Genomic DNA, 13,596 nt, shown 5'->3' on the forward strand with positions numbered 1-13,596 from the left:
AAGTAAAGAAACAAAGAACACTGAACCGCTGGGAAGCTTTGGAAAACTCAAGCCCTGATCTTGTTTATATAACAACACTCCTCTGGTTTAATATAGATGCCATACAGAGCAACATTTATATACATTACACACAAACAGATTGGGCTGTTTCCTTGTACCACAAACACATCAGAGGGTATTTGGTTGCTGACAGCCACAGAACAGCTTTGGAGCATTGCTAGTATAAATGACATTAGTGCAAATGCAACTCAAAGAAAAGAAAGAAATGGCAGAAATACATTGGTAGCAAGGTTAGAACACATTGGGGACAACAAACAAATGCTATGGTAACAGTGGCAGCGTGCAAGCTCTACATATAAGCGTGCATCAGGACTTAGCATTCTGAAGTTTTAGTCTTTCATTTAAAAACTCAGACTTTTCAACACACACACACACACACACACTTCTCACCGGCCTGTCCCATTTGCTAAACACAGGTGCTGACTGAGTGTGTGTGTGTGTGTGTGTGCATGCGTGCTAGCATGTGTGGAAAAAAAAAATAAACAAAAAGCAAAGCTATCAAACGGCTCAATTTGCTGGTAGTAACATTTCATGGAGTGAAGTGACTGAGCAGCAGGATAATGATGGTCTTAGAAAACACAGCAGGGTGCTTAGGTGTGATTGGATGGAGCGAGGTGATTGGCTCCTGCTGTGAAAGAGCCTCAACAATTGCAGGACCCAAGGCAAACTTGGGATGGACTGGTTCAGCGGGGAGAAAGAGCGCGGATGAGTACCAGGAATGAAGTGAGGCAAACGACAAATATAAGTTCGGGCTCCTCGCCGGCTCAGTGGGCAAAGTTACACTCCACATTTTCACAATGCTGCCGGTTCAAATACAAACTGTGGCCTCTGTTACATTTTATCTACCTCCTCTGTCTTTCCCCTCCCCTGTTTTCAGTCCATCTGCACTGCATGCTATCCAATAGAGCAGTAATGTAAAAATTACCTTAAAAATAACATCTCTTCAACAATAATACAAAAGTTTGGCGATGAGGAGTACAACTGTTTTTGCTGGGACCAGCCAAACAAGTTCGATTCAAATATTGAAGCAGTATAATAGAGAAAGATTGACACGTGAAATGAATTAGACTTACTCCATGTGAACCCATTGATTTGTTCACACTGCAACACTTGACTAGACCCCACCATGTATCCTCTGCTTAGCACCAGGCTTCAGGTCATGTGATGGCCTCAAGAAACAACATTCAGTCTGTTAGTGCTTAGTATTCATTAATACAAATAACTCCTGTCATCCAACAGTGAAAACCAAAACTCTTTATCAAAACTGATGGAGAAATCTGTAGACTTTATGAAATGTTAAGACTTTGTCACTGTTTAAAATGCAACCATCACTTATCGATAGTCTATCAAGGCTCTCCAAACCTCTGACCCATTCCTCATGAGATCATGGCACATACAGGACTACAGCGAAAAACCCAAACACTATGACATGTAGAGCAATGAGAGTGAATCTGCACAAACAAAAGGCAGGATGTGGGAGCAACCATCACATGAAAAGTCTGGGATTGAAATGAGAAGGACAAAGCATGTTTTTTTTTTGTTTTTTTTAGAAACGTCAATGTGTGTGTCATAGCAATGTAAAAATCTAGGAAAGAGCAAAAATAAATGTTCAGTTTCATTCGGGATTTCACATTTCGTGGACATGATATAGACCTCCCAGTTGTTTTTGAGATGAGATTACTGCTTTCACCTTTTTGCATTGAGTTTAAACCCCCAGCCCCAAAAAAAAAAAAAAAAAAAAAAAAAAAAAAAAAATCATGAGAAAAGTTATGCCCACTGTGATGAAATCATTGCTGGCATGAGTCAAACTCAGACACATTTAGATTAACTGTTCCAAGAGAATTGCCTTAAAATGGCAACATATTGTGACATTGGAATCATCTGTAATTTTTCTTAACGCTGAGTGATGAATATCTGCTTAGAGATTGTTCTAGATTTTTTCTCTCAAAATGGATATGAAGGGGTTTGGAGTTGAATTTATGACATGATGGCCAACTGCTAGAATATAGGCAGATGGAGTATTTAAATGGAGTGTTTATATGTGCATGCATGTATGTTCTGTGTGTTACGAAGGGGTTCAGAGGCTGTGCAGAGGAGGAGACTGTTCCTCAGAGGGGTAAGTGGGCTGGTCAGGCTGTGATGATGGAACAGAAGATGACTCCTGGCTGTCCGCTGGGGAGGCTGGATTAAACTCAGGTTCAGCAGGGGTTATCTCTGCCTGGGCCTGTTGCTGTGAGGATGAGTGGTGAGAGATGCAAGGGATGGAGGTGTGAGAGAAAGATGGAGAGGGGGGTGTGTCCAACGTGTCAGAGGAAGAGGAGGAAGACGAAGAGGGGTGATCTGTGGGCGACTGGTTCTGTAAAGAATCAGTCATGAGTAGGGAAGAAGGAGAAGAAGAAGCTATTTGAGTCTTGACAAGGTGCTGGGGAGCAGTGGGCACACCAGATGAAGAGGAAGAAGTTTCTCCAGCTGGCATGTCAGGTCCTTTTCCTCGTTCCTGCTCTCCTGTTTCCTCCTCCCTCCCATCATCTGGAAGAGCGCCATCTTTCTCCTTATTCTTGGCTGCAGCTTCTTCCTGCCCTGCAGGGCTCTGATTGGCTGCAGGGGCGTCTTGGTTGGGGACGCTAGCAGCTGTTGATTGGCTCTTGAGTTGCGAGTGGCAAAGAGGACAGGTCTCCTGGACATAGAGCCATTTCTTCAGACAGCCAGCGTGGAAGAAATGACTGCATGGAGTTATCACAGCTGTGTTCATGTCCTGGAAGGAATTAGTACAAAAACACATGTTTCATTTATTTCAAAACCACTTGTCAATGATAACATGCATCAAATAAAATTTTACATTGGCCTAGCTTTAACTCGAACCCCCCCAATTAGTTCTTCAGCTCATACCTGGTAGCAGATGGCACAGATGTCGTTGTACTGTTCCAGCTGTGTGTTGCTGGCTGTGGGGAGGCTTTTGATCTTGTTTACAGCATCTCTCCTGAGCAGGAAGCTCTGCCAGCCCAGCTGGGCTCTGAGCCAGACATTATAGTACGAGTGGACCAGGATGATAGTGCTTCCCATCACACTCCACTCCCCGAACACCGTCTCCGACACGCCATAGCACACCACACACACTGCGACCTGGCAAAGGAGGAAATCAGTGACAGTGAGGCAGAGATTGAGACCATATCATATGACATTGTCTATGTCACATGCTGCCTTCTTGCTTATGCTCACTTAATACTGTATATGGTGTTTGCATGTGTGGACACTTGCCAGGAATTCCAGCAATCGATAAGTCCCATTGACACAGTAGATAACTTCATCCATGTTCTCTACTGGAGCCTTACGAAACTCCTCCACCATGAAGAGAACGTAGATCAGAAGAGTGCCGAGAACCTGGGGGTGACAGAGGAAAAGTGTTTGGATACAATTCAATAATTAATCACAAAATGTTAAAAGCTTCACGTTTTGGCAAAGCAGATAAAACTGTTTTAAAAGCTGGATTTCAGCAAAATTAGTAATTACATTCATTGTTTTTTAATGTTCTAAAATAGTTCAATCAAAACCAACAGTACTGTGCAACGGTATTGTGTGTATATGTTCTGTATGTGTGCATGAGCTGTTATGTGCTTGTGTGTTACCTGCAGTGAGGTGAGGATGGACGAAGAGATGATGATGAGAAGCCAAAAGTCCATGTGGAAGAACTGACAGATCATATAGGCCATGTAGGCTGGAAAGATCAGCAGGAACAGACACAGAGACACCGCTCGGAAGTGCTTCCACAAACTCCTGAAGGACAGACAGGGGAGAGAGTAAAAATGAAGACGATCTGCTTTATCTGTGCTGATGTGAGCAATCCTCTTGCACACATTCAGTCAGGACACTTTTACATGCTCTTTGAGCTACTCTTAAAACACACATTAGAGTATTTGGTCCAAATGCCAAACCACTTCTTCAAGTTTTGTCCATATCAAGTTAGTTGTGTCTGAGATATTATGTGACAGGAGAATGAACAAGTTGATATGTAGATACCAGTTTATTTTATACCTGATTCGTTTCCAAGTTCCCTCACACAAAGTTCAAAATTTAGATTTTACTGACTTAACACTTTTTGATTTTGCCATTTTTAACAGCATACATTTATTTTTTAATTAATCAAAATACATTTTAAGCTTCTTAAATATAAAAGCCAAAGAAAAAATTATATAAGTAAAATAAAATAAAAACTAGGCCTATGATAAATTTATCATACTTGTCTCTGGATGCTCCCAGAGCCAGGACTATGGGGTCTGCTATCTCCAACATGGACTGCAGGATGGAAGCAACAACAATGAAGAGGATGATGGAGAGGAGGAAGGCTCGGTGGATGACCTGCAGCTCGATGAGGCCAGTCTGGACAGCGAGGATCAGCAGGGTGATGCCTTCCGTCATCCCCCTGCACAGACAGACAAAAAACAAACCCCAGAAGTTATTAAAAGCAGAAATACATACCAACTGACACCATCAGCACATAGCACCTGACACACACGCACATATAGACATACACACTGACTGACCTGTGCATGGTGTTGTCATTCATAAAGGCTCTGTAGCCTTGCAGGTAGAACTTGCAGAGTGTGAGGACACCCAGAGCGATAAAGGAGACAGTAAAAACCAGACCCAGCAGGGAGTACGGTGTACTACAGCATTCTGCAATACTGGGAAGAGGAAGGGAGGAGAGAGCATGTGAGAGGAGGAGAAAGGTGAAGGTGAAGCTTCTAGGCAACTTAGTTGAGCAGAAAACATGGAAATCATTTCCTCTGTGTTACATGGAGCTTTTGCTGGATGGTAAGACTATTATATTTTGCCGTTAGGCTATGAAGCAGATACATGATTATTTGCTCAAGGTAAATTCAGAAAAATCATAGTCCTATGATGCACTGGTCTGACTCGTATAAGAGTCTGTGAGGTACAATCTATGATGTTCCTCACAGCTTAACCAGTGCTATGGCCTTACCTGGTAAGAAAGAGGAAAAGAAGCCTCTCCCTTGAGGTAGGCTGGTCTCTGGTGCTGAAGTAGGAGTAGATCTGCAGAGCAAAAAGCAGCAGCCAGAAACACATGAAGAGAACAGGAAGGACCAGTTGGTTCCATAGAGACATGCCCAAAGCTAGCAGCCCATACACCTCCACCACCTGGGGACAGAAAGCAATAGATACAGAGATAGAAAAGAGGAGAGATGGAGGTAATTGGGACAAAGACAGAACACCATAAATATTACATATAAGGAAATCCCTCAGGACTACTATAGCTGAAATCCTGTAATAAAAACTGAAAAAGCTTGCAACATTAGACCACATTAATAGTTTATTACCTGAGCCAGCTCCCTGTAGGCTGTCTTAGCCAGGTTATATGGTACCAGTAAGTTAGAAGCCAGGAAGTAAATGACCTCCAGGCCAGTGAAGATCATGGAGAACTTATTGATGAAGACAATGGTCTCCAGTGGAACCAGACACAGTCTGGCCACCAAAGGGAGAAGGTGAGCAGAGAAAAGCCAAATCCTCTTGGTCTGCATCACACAGGAACAAAGCGTACACACCACCAGCTGACCTGAAAGAGGATGCACATACACACGATTCATGCTGATGTATTATTTGTAATACTTGTCTAATTAAAAGACCTCCTATGAGAATATTTTTTTTTCCAAAGTGGTGACAATATGAGGCCACTTGTGTATTTAGTATCTTTAATCTCTACCTCTCTCTACAGCAGTATCTTTGTCACTGTAACCATGTTATTTTCGCTTTCTCAGGCTTTCACTCTGCAGCGAAATCAGCACTCAGTATGGTCTATTTATAGTATAGGAGACTCCATCACTACTCTGTAGCAAGATGAAACCAGGTCCTATAGATCCAGAAGCAGCATCATTTTCCATTTCAAAATGGACAGTACTGGGAGTAGCAATTGGTCTCGAGTAAGATTTATGCTAAAAGTGGTTTGGTGATGTGACCTTAAAGGGACTTTTAATATAGCCAAACTATTTCTAAGTATACTTCTCTAAACTTCCCAGATGCATGTGCAACCAGGAAGGAGAGAAGAAGAGAGATCATATTGAAACAGAGGAAGAGTAACCCATGTAGCTCACAAAGGAACTACTGAAGTGCGTCTTCCAAACTATGTCTGGGTTTGAGCATGATGCATTCATGTCTCATCATGTATATTTTATAAGTGTGTCTTCATGCATTCATGTGTAACGTTATACCTATGAGTGCCGTGGTGAATCTGTTCATGGAGAGAGGTTCCAGGTAGACCGGTCCTTCATAGCCAGACTCAAGTTCACTGCGGACGTAGTCCCTGACAAAGAGGGGTCAAAATGCTCAATTAACAGATAAAATCTTTTGTATTACAAACAACTGATCTAGAGTGCAGCTCAACCCGAAAATGTCTAGCCCTTAACATGAACTAAAACCAACTATAGCTATATGTTGCAAGTAAACTCGTTGAATAGCTCACTGAAAAAGATACAGTACATTATACTGTACAGTGACTGCTGACTAAAGCACTGGTGTCCTTGTAAATCTAATGATGACAAGTAATTAGAGTTGACAGTATGACATAAATGCATTTGTGTATCTGACAGAGTATAACCACCCACACTGCAAATGTCACTGATTCAGAAATGTGGATAGCAGGTTTCATAAAAACATTCTCTGTCATTTGAAGGCATTTAACTGAGTAACAGAACATGGGATAGCTGCATCTAATCACGTCTCTATGTTGATGATATGGTATTTCAGAAACAAATGATCACTTATGCAATTATCAGTTAGGACTGCACCAGCTGTGGATTAGGAAGGGGCAGAGAGTTGACTGCAGGGGGAGCAGTCAAACACATTGCATTTCTGCAAGTTCATGTTCTGCTTGTTCACCAGGTGTTTTGTTAATTGCTTTCCGAACGATTTTGTGGCACATATGGAATAAGAGTGCTGTCGTTGTTGACTCAAGTAAAATATAATTTAAAGTCCATCTCCATCTCTCTGCAGGGTTTCTGCTGATAATAAGGTCTAGCATTATTTATTAGCATAAACAAACTTATTTTAATACCTCCCAGCAGTACAATACTAATTCCTAACAATACAATTAATTAAATTCATGTAACCTGGTTCTGGATAAGCAGCAGAAAAGGGATAGATTAAATCTATGAAAAATTAGGAATTCAGTTCATTTTAAGTTGCTGCTAAATCTGTCACTCTTCCCAACTATTGTAGCTAGCAGTAATGATTTTTTGCTATGGGTTTGTTTAGGATTAAACACCCCCCTGTCCACACAATCCACTGTCACAACAATCCCACTTTCAGTTTACAGGTCTGTAACATGTCCAGACAGCCAAACATTATTGTCTATGACAGACTAAAGAAAACATTTAAGAGGCCTTTAAAAAAATAAAAGGCCTGAGAACTTTTCAAGAACTGCAGATAACCTGCTCCACTGTGACCTCTCTTCTCTGAAGTTACACTGCTGTCCGCTCTGAGAGTGTGGGGAGCTCAACCCCGCCCTCATGCAAACAAGCACTGACACAGCAGAGGAGAGAAGAGAAAGAAGAAAGGCAGAGAGGCAAAAATCCCCTCTCAGAACCAGATTTTACTTGGCATCCTTGGTCCATTGCATGGTCTGCATTACTGGACGTCATTATCGGGTGGAAGCCCATTATCGAAGCAATTTGCAACAATTTAATTTTTCTACTTATCAGCCAACAATACATGTTGTCTGGTGTCTGACATACCATGCAGCCCTTGTCTGTGTGTGTTTACCTTGAGACTTGGTGACCAGCAAACAGCAGCAGGGCCGTAAGGACGTACAGGTAGAGTTTAACCAGGTGCTGGCGAGGCAGAGTCAGGAGCACCAAGCTCAGGATGTAACCTGCAAGGCAGTCACACATGCAGACACACGCAAACAGTCACACACAACCGATATACATAAAAAGTGAAGATATGTGCCTTTTGTAAGCATCTCTAATGCTTCTTGTTTTGCAGACTGTATCCTCTTTTCAATCACAAAAGTGATATACCGAATGTGCATGTGTGTGACAGATGTTTCTTATGTAATTGCAGGGAGCTATTTTTGACAGTCAATCAAACAGTCACTGCTGCCAATAGGCTTATCGTACAACAGTCTACTACCTAAAACCATGTCCAAAAAACTCCTCAGTGCATAGCAACAGTTACTTTGGTTTTACTGCCTCTCTCTCCCCTTTCTTTCTGTCTGTCCACCCACAGCACACATCAGCACATACCAAGCCTATTGGCTCATTAACCAACTGCAGCCAAGTCTGACAGCGCACACGCACAAACACAGACGTATAAAAACACACACAGAAAACTCAACACTATGCTTGTCGGTTTTCTTTTAGCCATTTCACACTCTGCATGTCAGACTTTGTTCTGTCAACTTCACTCTCACATCAAAGTTAGTCTTTCAGTGCTTCAGTGTCACTGGAAAATACACCTGACTGGCTCCCTGTGCTGCACAGAGCTTGTTTTAAGTGTCCATGATTGGCTTTGTGGCAATCTGAAGGATATTTAAAATACAAAATTATTATATAAATATTATTATATAATTACATTACTATATTTTCTGCCAATTACAATGTACAGAAAGCAAAGCAGTGAAATGATGGTCAGACTCGGCAGGAGATTGTGCAAAACTGCAATAAATAAATAAATAAATAAATAAATATTGCATATGGTTGGAAATATCATGATATTCTATATTATCAAATATCACCACAAGCCTAATAGATGACAGCATTGTTGACATAAGGAAAAATTGTGGTGGTGGTCCAAAAAAGAAAAAAGAAAAAAAAGGGATTTCCACCATTACAAGGCTTGTGTATTTTAGCTCCATTGTAGAGCTGAGAGACAGATCCACTGATTCCAGTCATTATTTTAGAAAACAATTTCACTTAAAATCTAAGTAAACAGTGCTCCCACTATCACAGACACTTCTCAAATTCCCAGAGTACAAATCCAGACAGCGGTGCCTCTGCTTCGGACGGCTGCTCCGGCAAACAACTGTTAGTGTCGGTATGTGAAGTAAGTGAGGATCATGTCCTTGTCGCTGCACTAGCAATTCTTACTACTACTACTACTACTACTTAACTACAATGCACAACCTCATGGCTTACAGCCTACCACCATGCAATATTTTGAAACTGACCAGGTTAGGTACAGAGGGCTGACAATGCTGATTGAAAAAAAGAAATCATGCAAATCTAATTAAGAAAGGTAAAACCATGACAGTTGGCACTCGACCTACTGATAAAGCCAGCAGAACAGAAGCCACTTTAGCCGATAACCCCGTCAAACAGTCCAAACAAAACAACCATTGCAGGTCATGATAACTTGAGAGATAACACTGACAAACTAACGGCTACAGCTCTTTATACACGTGTTACGTTATCAAATGTGTAAAAGGCTATGCATTTTGTCAGAGCTAAGCATTTGTATAGTGTGTTTGTTTTGTGCTAATCCTCCAAGTGTTAATAAAGGGGGATTGTATTTATATCGGAACAACTTGTGTGTGTTTGTGTGTGCGAGAAACCAACACTAACCTACGTAGTGCAGGTAAAGAGCCAGGTATTTGTACTGGAACAGGGGATTGTTGGAGAGGCTGGAACGCTGGATCTTCTGGAAGAAGGAGCTGACATCCCAGCGGTAGAGGACATCCAGCAGCATGATGCTGGGAACACGCAGTCCCACATTGAGCACCGCCTCAACGCGGTCCTTCACTGCCATGGCCTCAGCTTAACCTCTGACTGGCAGGCAGAACTGGCCACTAAGATGGGATGTTTACAGTGGGTGCACTGCGGAGAAAAAGAGGGCACAGAAAAAGATTTAATATAATGCAAGGAAGGTGGGATGCAGTTCTTTATTACGGGGGGGGGGGGTCACAGAAAGGCAGAGAGACAGAGGGAGTGTAGAAGGAAGCAGGCGAGACAAAGAGAAAATAAATAGATTTATATGAAGCAAGATATCACATCAGAAAAAGTGCTTTTTCATGCAGTGAGAAATGCATCTAAAAACATGCATTTCTCACTGCATGAAAAAGCACATTTTTTGACATGAATTGTTAACTATTCTAAGAACCAAAATATTTTTTTCCCCTCTTGTACAGCTTCACTTCCTGCTAACAGAAGATATTTTCTGTATTTGGCAGATGGGTAGTGTTAAATTCCCACCGTTGTAACAATTTGCATAATGTTTATTGAGCCCTTTCATATTTTAAGATGAAGCTAAACAAACACCTACATCTACCTGCAGAGTCTTTGAAAAATAACAATATAACTTCTCATTGTGGATGTTATATTTATATGAGAGAGTCAAACGATACAGACTGTTTCACCTGGCTTGGAAGTTATAAAACTGATATCTCACCATTTATATTAGCCTTGTTGTAACACTGAGAACGGCCTTTTAAAGAATGAACAGATGTCCATGAAATTATTCCTGACAAACACGGTCTATAGAAGAACAAGAATTACTGATACACTTACAATGTGACGCATAAATATGTTTATAGAAGTGATGTTACTGGCGACAGTTAAACCCCAGAGGGTAATGTGTACCAAGCTATACATGACTGGGGTAAATCCACTGAAACCAATTACACTTAACATGATTTCTAAATCAGAAAAAGTGAACACTGGTCATTTTGAACTTCCTGCTACAGGTTGGTGCTGAAACTTGAGCATGCTGTTGAAATGAATGCGTGCCACAACCTGTTTTTGTCTGTTTGTGCAGGGTGGATCAGGCTGATCGTTAACAAAACTAAACACTAGTGCCAGATATAACTAATTTTGTTTCCCTTCCTGTGTCTCTTCTCTCACTTATGAGTGTCATGTACATCTCTGCTGCTCAGACAGAAATGCAGGAAGCACGAACCTGGGAAAACAGCAAGTCTGGAAAAGGATGTAACTGCTCCAGAGGAATACCGTTCCAGTTCCAAAAGTGAGACTATGTATGGTACAGTACACTAAGAAGGTTTGCTGGGACGAGAAGTGGTTAAATGAAAAATTGTTTCACCCACTACTATGATTTGCATAGTCAAATCTATCAGCCAATAATCGACCTAGACTTGATTAAATGAAAATGAGTCCAGGCTTATCTGTTTGCTTTCACACACTTACCAGCTGCACAGAACTTAACATGAGCACTGCAAAGGCAACTGGGAGAATACACTGTCGCAATGTCCGTGAATTAAATATCTTAATAAGTCTGGACTGAGGCACCTCATCACATTAATGCAAAAATCTTAAACCCAATATTTCCATAAAAGCTGTCCAGCTCATTGATTTGCAGTATTGCCCAGCTACAATGGCCTAACACTGTCAAAGATATTAAAGAGATTTATCCCTCAGTAAATAGTATGACAAAATCTCTGAAAGCTAAGATTTCTGTCATCTCAGCCTCACAGTATACTCTGTCACCAAACCACAACACTGTTTATACCTGCATGTAGAAGAGCAAATATTTATTTTTGATCCATGTTTGCCTATCTACTTACATCTATGTGACTTTGCATGAGTAAGTAACATGTTCCATAAAATTCGATTATTCCATAAGATCTGAGATTTACCATTATAATAAAACACATGTAACTTCCCACTTTTACAATCTAGTTATTGTGTTGGAGTCGTCATCAATATTGTTGTAACATAGTACTTTATATATTGTTTATTTATTCTTATAGTAAAGATTGCAGTTCTGTATCGTTTCCTTTCCATTTCTGAATCCTGGATTCTAAATCCTTACACAGTAGACACCAAAGTGTCTTCTCATGTATCAAAATAACTAATCAATAAAATGGATTGATTTTAAGGAATTCAAATAAATCAATCACCGTTAACCACGCTCTCCTGCGGCGGCAGCAAATGAGCTCGCGTAAAGTCACAGTAACAAAAAGTGAAATTTCAGGAAGCAAGACAATGCCCTTTCTTTAATGTCAATGTAACTGACTCCAAACAACCCAGCTCCTGTAGTCTTTGCGGAAATTCTTTGTTTACAACCCTGCAATTAAGGTGCTAAACGACCATTTCACTTGTGAGTCCACTTTGAGGAACATTTTAAGGGAAGTCTCATTCAGGGCGCTATTTTCCAAACAAATGGGTTGAGAAACAAGGTTTGATCATTCAACTTCAACCTTGTAATGTGGCACTTACAAGTTTCCGATATGCTTATAACGCCCAGGGCAACTTCAAAGTTACCAATAGCAGAGTTCCCATCCATTAATATCCCTGTACCCCGGGACAGGATCCTGATAACTTACATAACTGTGAATTCATCACGACTATCACTGGCCAGAGTGAGATCACTTCGCAGAATCCAAGCTTATATAACGCAGCCGTCTACCACTGTATTTTTATCTGTCTTAATCCAACAGCTACAGGGTATGGTGTAGTAGTACTTAGTCTAAACGGGTATATTTATACCATTACTAGCTTAACTCAAACACCGGCACTACAAACGTTACGGATGAGTGAGTACTGCATCGATTGTGGTACGCCATGAACTCTAGTAACCCCTCCGTCTCGACTGAAGAAAAAGATATCTTAGCTTTGCCGCAAACACTTTGCTAACCAGACTGGTCTATATGTAACAGTGTAATATAGGACAGGCAAAGCAAATAAACGGTTTCGGTTTCTCAGGGCGAGTAGGAAATATAGCTGTAACAGTGTACGTGTTGTGGAGAGATGAAGAGCTGCAACGAGCAGGCAGCAGGCACAGTGCCAACAATTCAAGCTAACATAGTCAGCTAGCATCGCTGTCACTTAGCTACTGTCAACAACCGAGCTCACTTCAACACAACCGGAAATAAACCATACCCGAAGAGTTAGCTCGGTCCTAACGCTGTTACTTTAGACACGTCAACAATCATTCACATAACGCTAAAAGCAGATAGCTTAAAGACAGCTTTGAAGATTAGCACAAACTGTGCCGCTGCTAGCAACTAAGTCCAACTGTAGGCAGGCTAACAGGCAGACTATGGCGCCCGACCAAGATTTACAAGAAAAAAACAGAACTTACACTTGAAGGACGATGTTCGAAATATGTACAACGGTTTCGGGATGCTTTTCGGGTCGGATATCGACCATCTTAACTCGGCACCGCCCGAGTTAACGGTCCTTTCGATGGAAGCGCCTCACACTCAAACGATGCGGCCCATCCGCTCATCTCACCTAGCAGCCATTATCCAAGTACCAAGAAGGATGTAGTGAGCATGCGCAATATATAGTCTGTCCCATTAAAATTGTAAATCTTTTGGCCCCTCACTTATTATGCCAACAGTGGAAAGTCAAGCAATTTTGATCAACTTTTGACAGAGGTGCAAGAAGTGGTATTACAAGCAAGAGTCCTGCATTCAAAATGATACTTGAGTACAATCACCCGACCTGTACAGATAATTACAGTATATTATAGTATCTATCTACTGATATACTGGCTGATATATTATAATGTAATATATTTTTAGATTGTCAACACTGATGTATCAGTGCATAAGTTGCTATTATCCACTGT

At 41.2% G+C, this 13,596-nt stretch overlaps 1 protein-coding gene across 1 annotated transcript; it reads right to left on the minus strand.

Moving 5' to 3' along the window:
• Window positions 1–1,816: 1,816 nt before the first annotated feature.
• rnf145 (ring finger protein 145) lies at window positions 1,817–13,235 on the minus strand. Its single transcript, XM_022738955.1, has 12 exons — window positions 13,105–13,235; window positions 9,633–9,884; window positions 7,834–7,942; window positions 6,285–6,376; window positions 5,397–5,632; window positions 5,042–5,217; window positions 4,602–4,742; window positions 4,298–4,480; window positions 3,687–3,834; window positions 3,319–3,441; window positions 2,950–3,183; window positions 1,817–2,815 (listed from the first exon to the last, which is right to left on the minus strand). The coding sequence occupies exons 2-12, from the start codon at window positions 9,814–9,816 to the stop codon at window positions 2,138–2,140; spliced, it is 2,304 nt and encodes a 767-aa protein (XP_022594676.1). The 5' UTR covers window positions 9,817–9,884; window positions 13,105–13,235; the 3' UTR covers window positions 1,817–2,137.
• Window positions 13,236–13,596: the final 361 nt, after the last annotated feature.

This window comes from Seriola dumerili, unplaced genomic scaffold, assembly GCF_002260705.1.
Source record: "Seriola dumerili isolate Sdu_G_001 unplaced genomic scaffold, Sdu_1.0 BDQW01000040.1, whole genome shotgun sequence".
Lineage (NCBI taxonomy): Eukaryota > Metazoa > Chordata > Actinopteri > Carangiformes > Carangidae > Seriola > Seriola dumerili.

Bases quoted from the DNA above. Each gene is read 5' to 3' on its own strand.
- rnf145 (XM_022738955.1), bottom strand. From the start codon at position 9,816: ATGGCAGTGAAGGACCGCGTTGAGGCGGTGCTCAATGTGGGACTGCGT. The intron at 6,377-7,833 runs GTAAACACACAC...CCTCTTTGTCAG, and splicing joins GCTGGTCACCAAGTCTCAAG to GGACTACGTCCGCAGTGAAC. The intron at 3,442-3,686 runs GTAACACACAAG...TGTCACCCCCAG, and splicing joins CCATCCTCACCTCACTGCAG to GTTCTCGGCACTCTTCTGAT.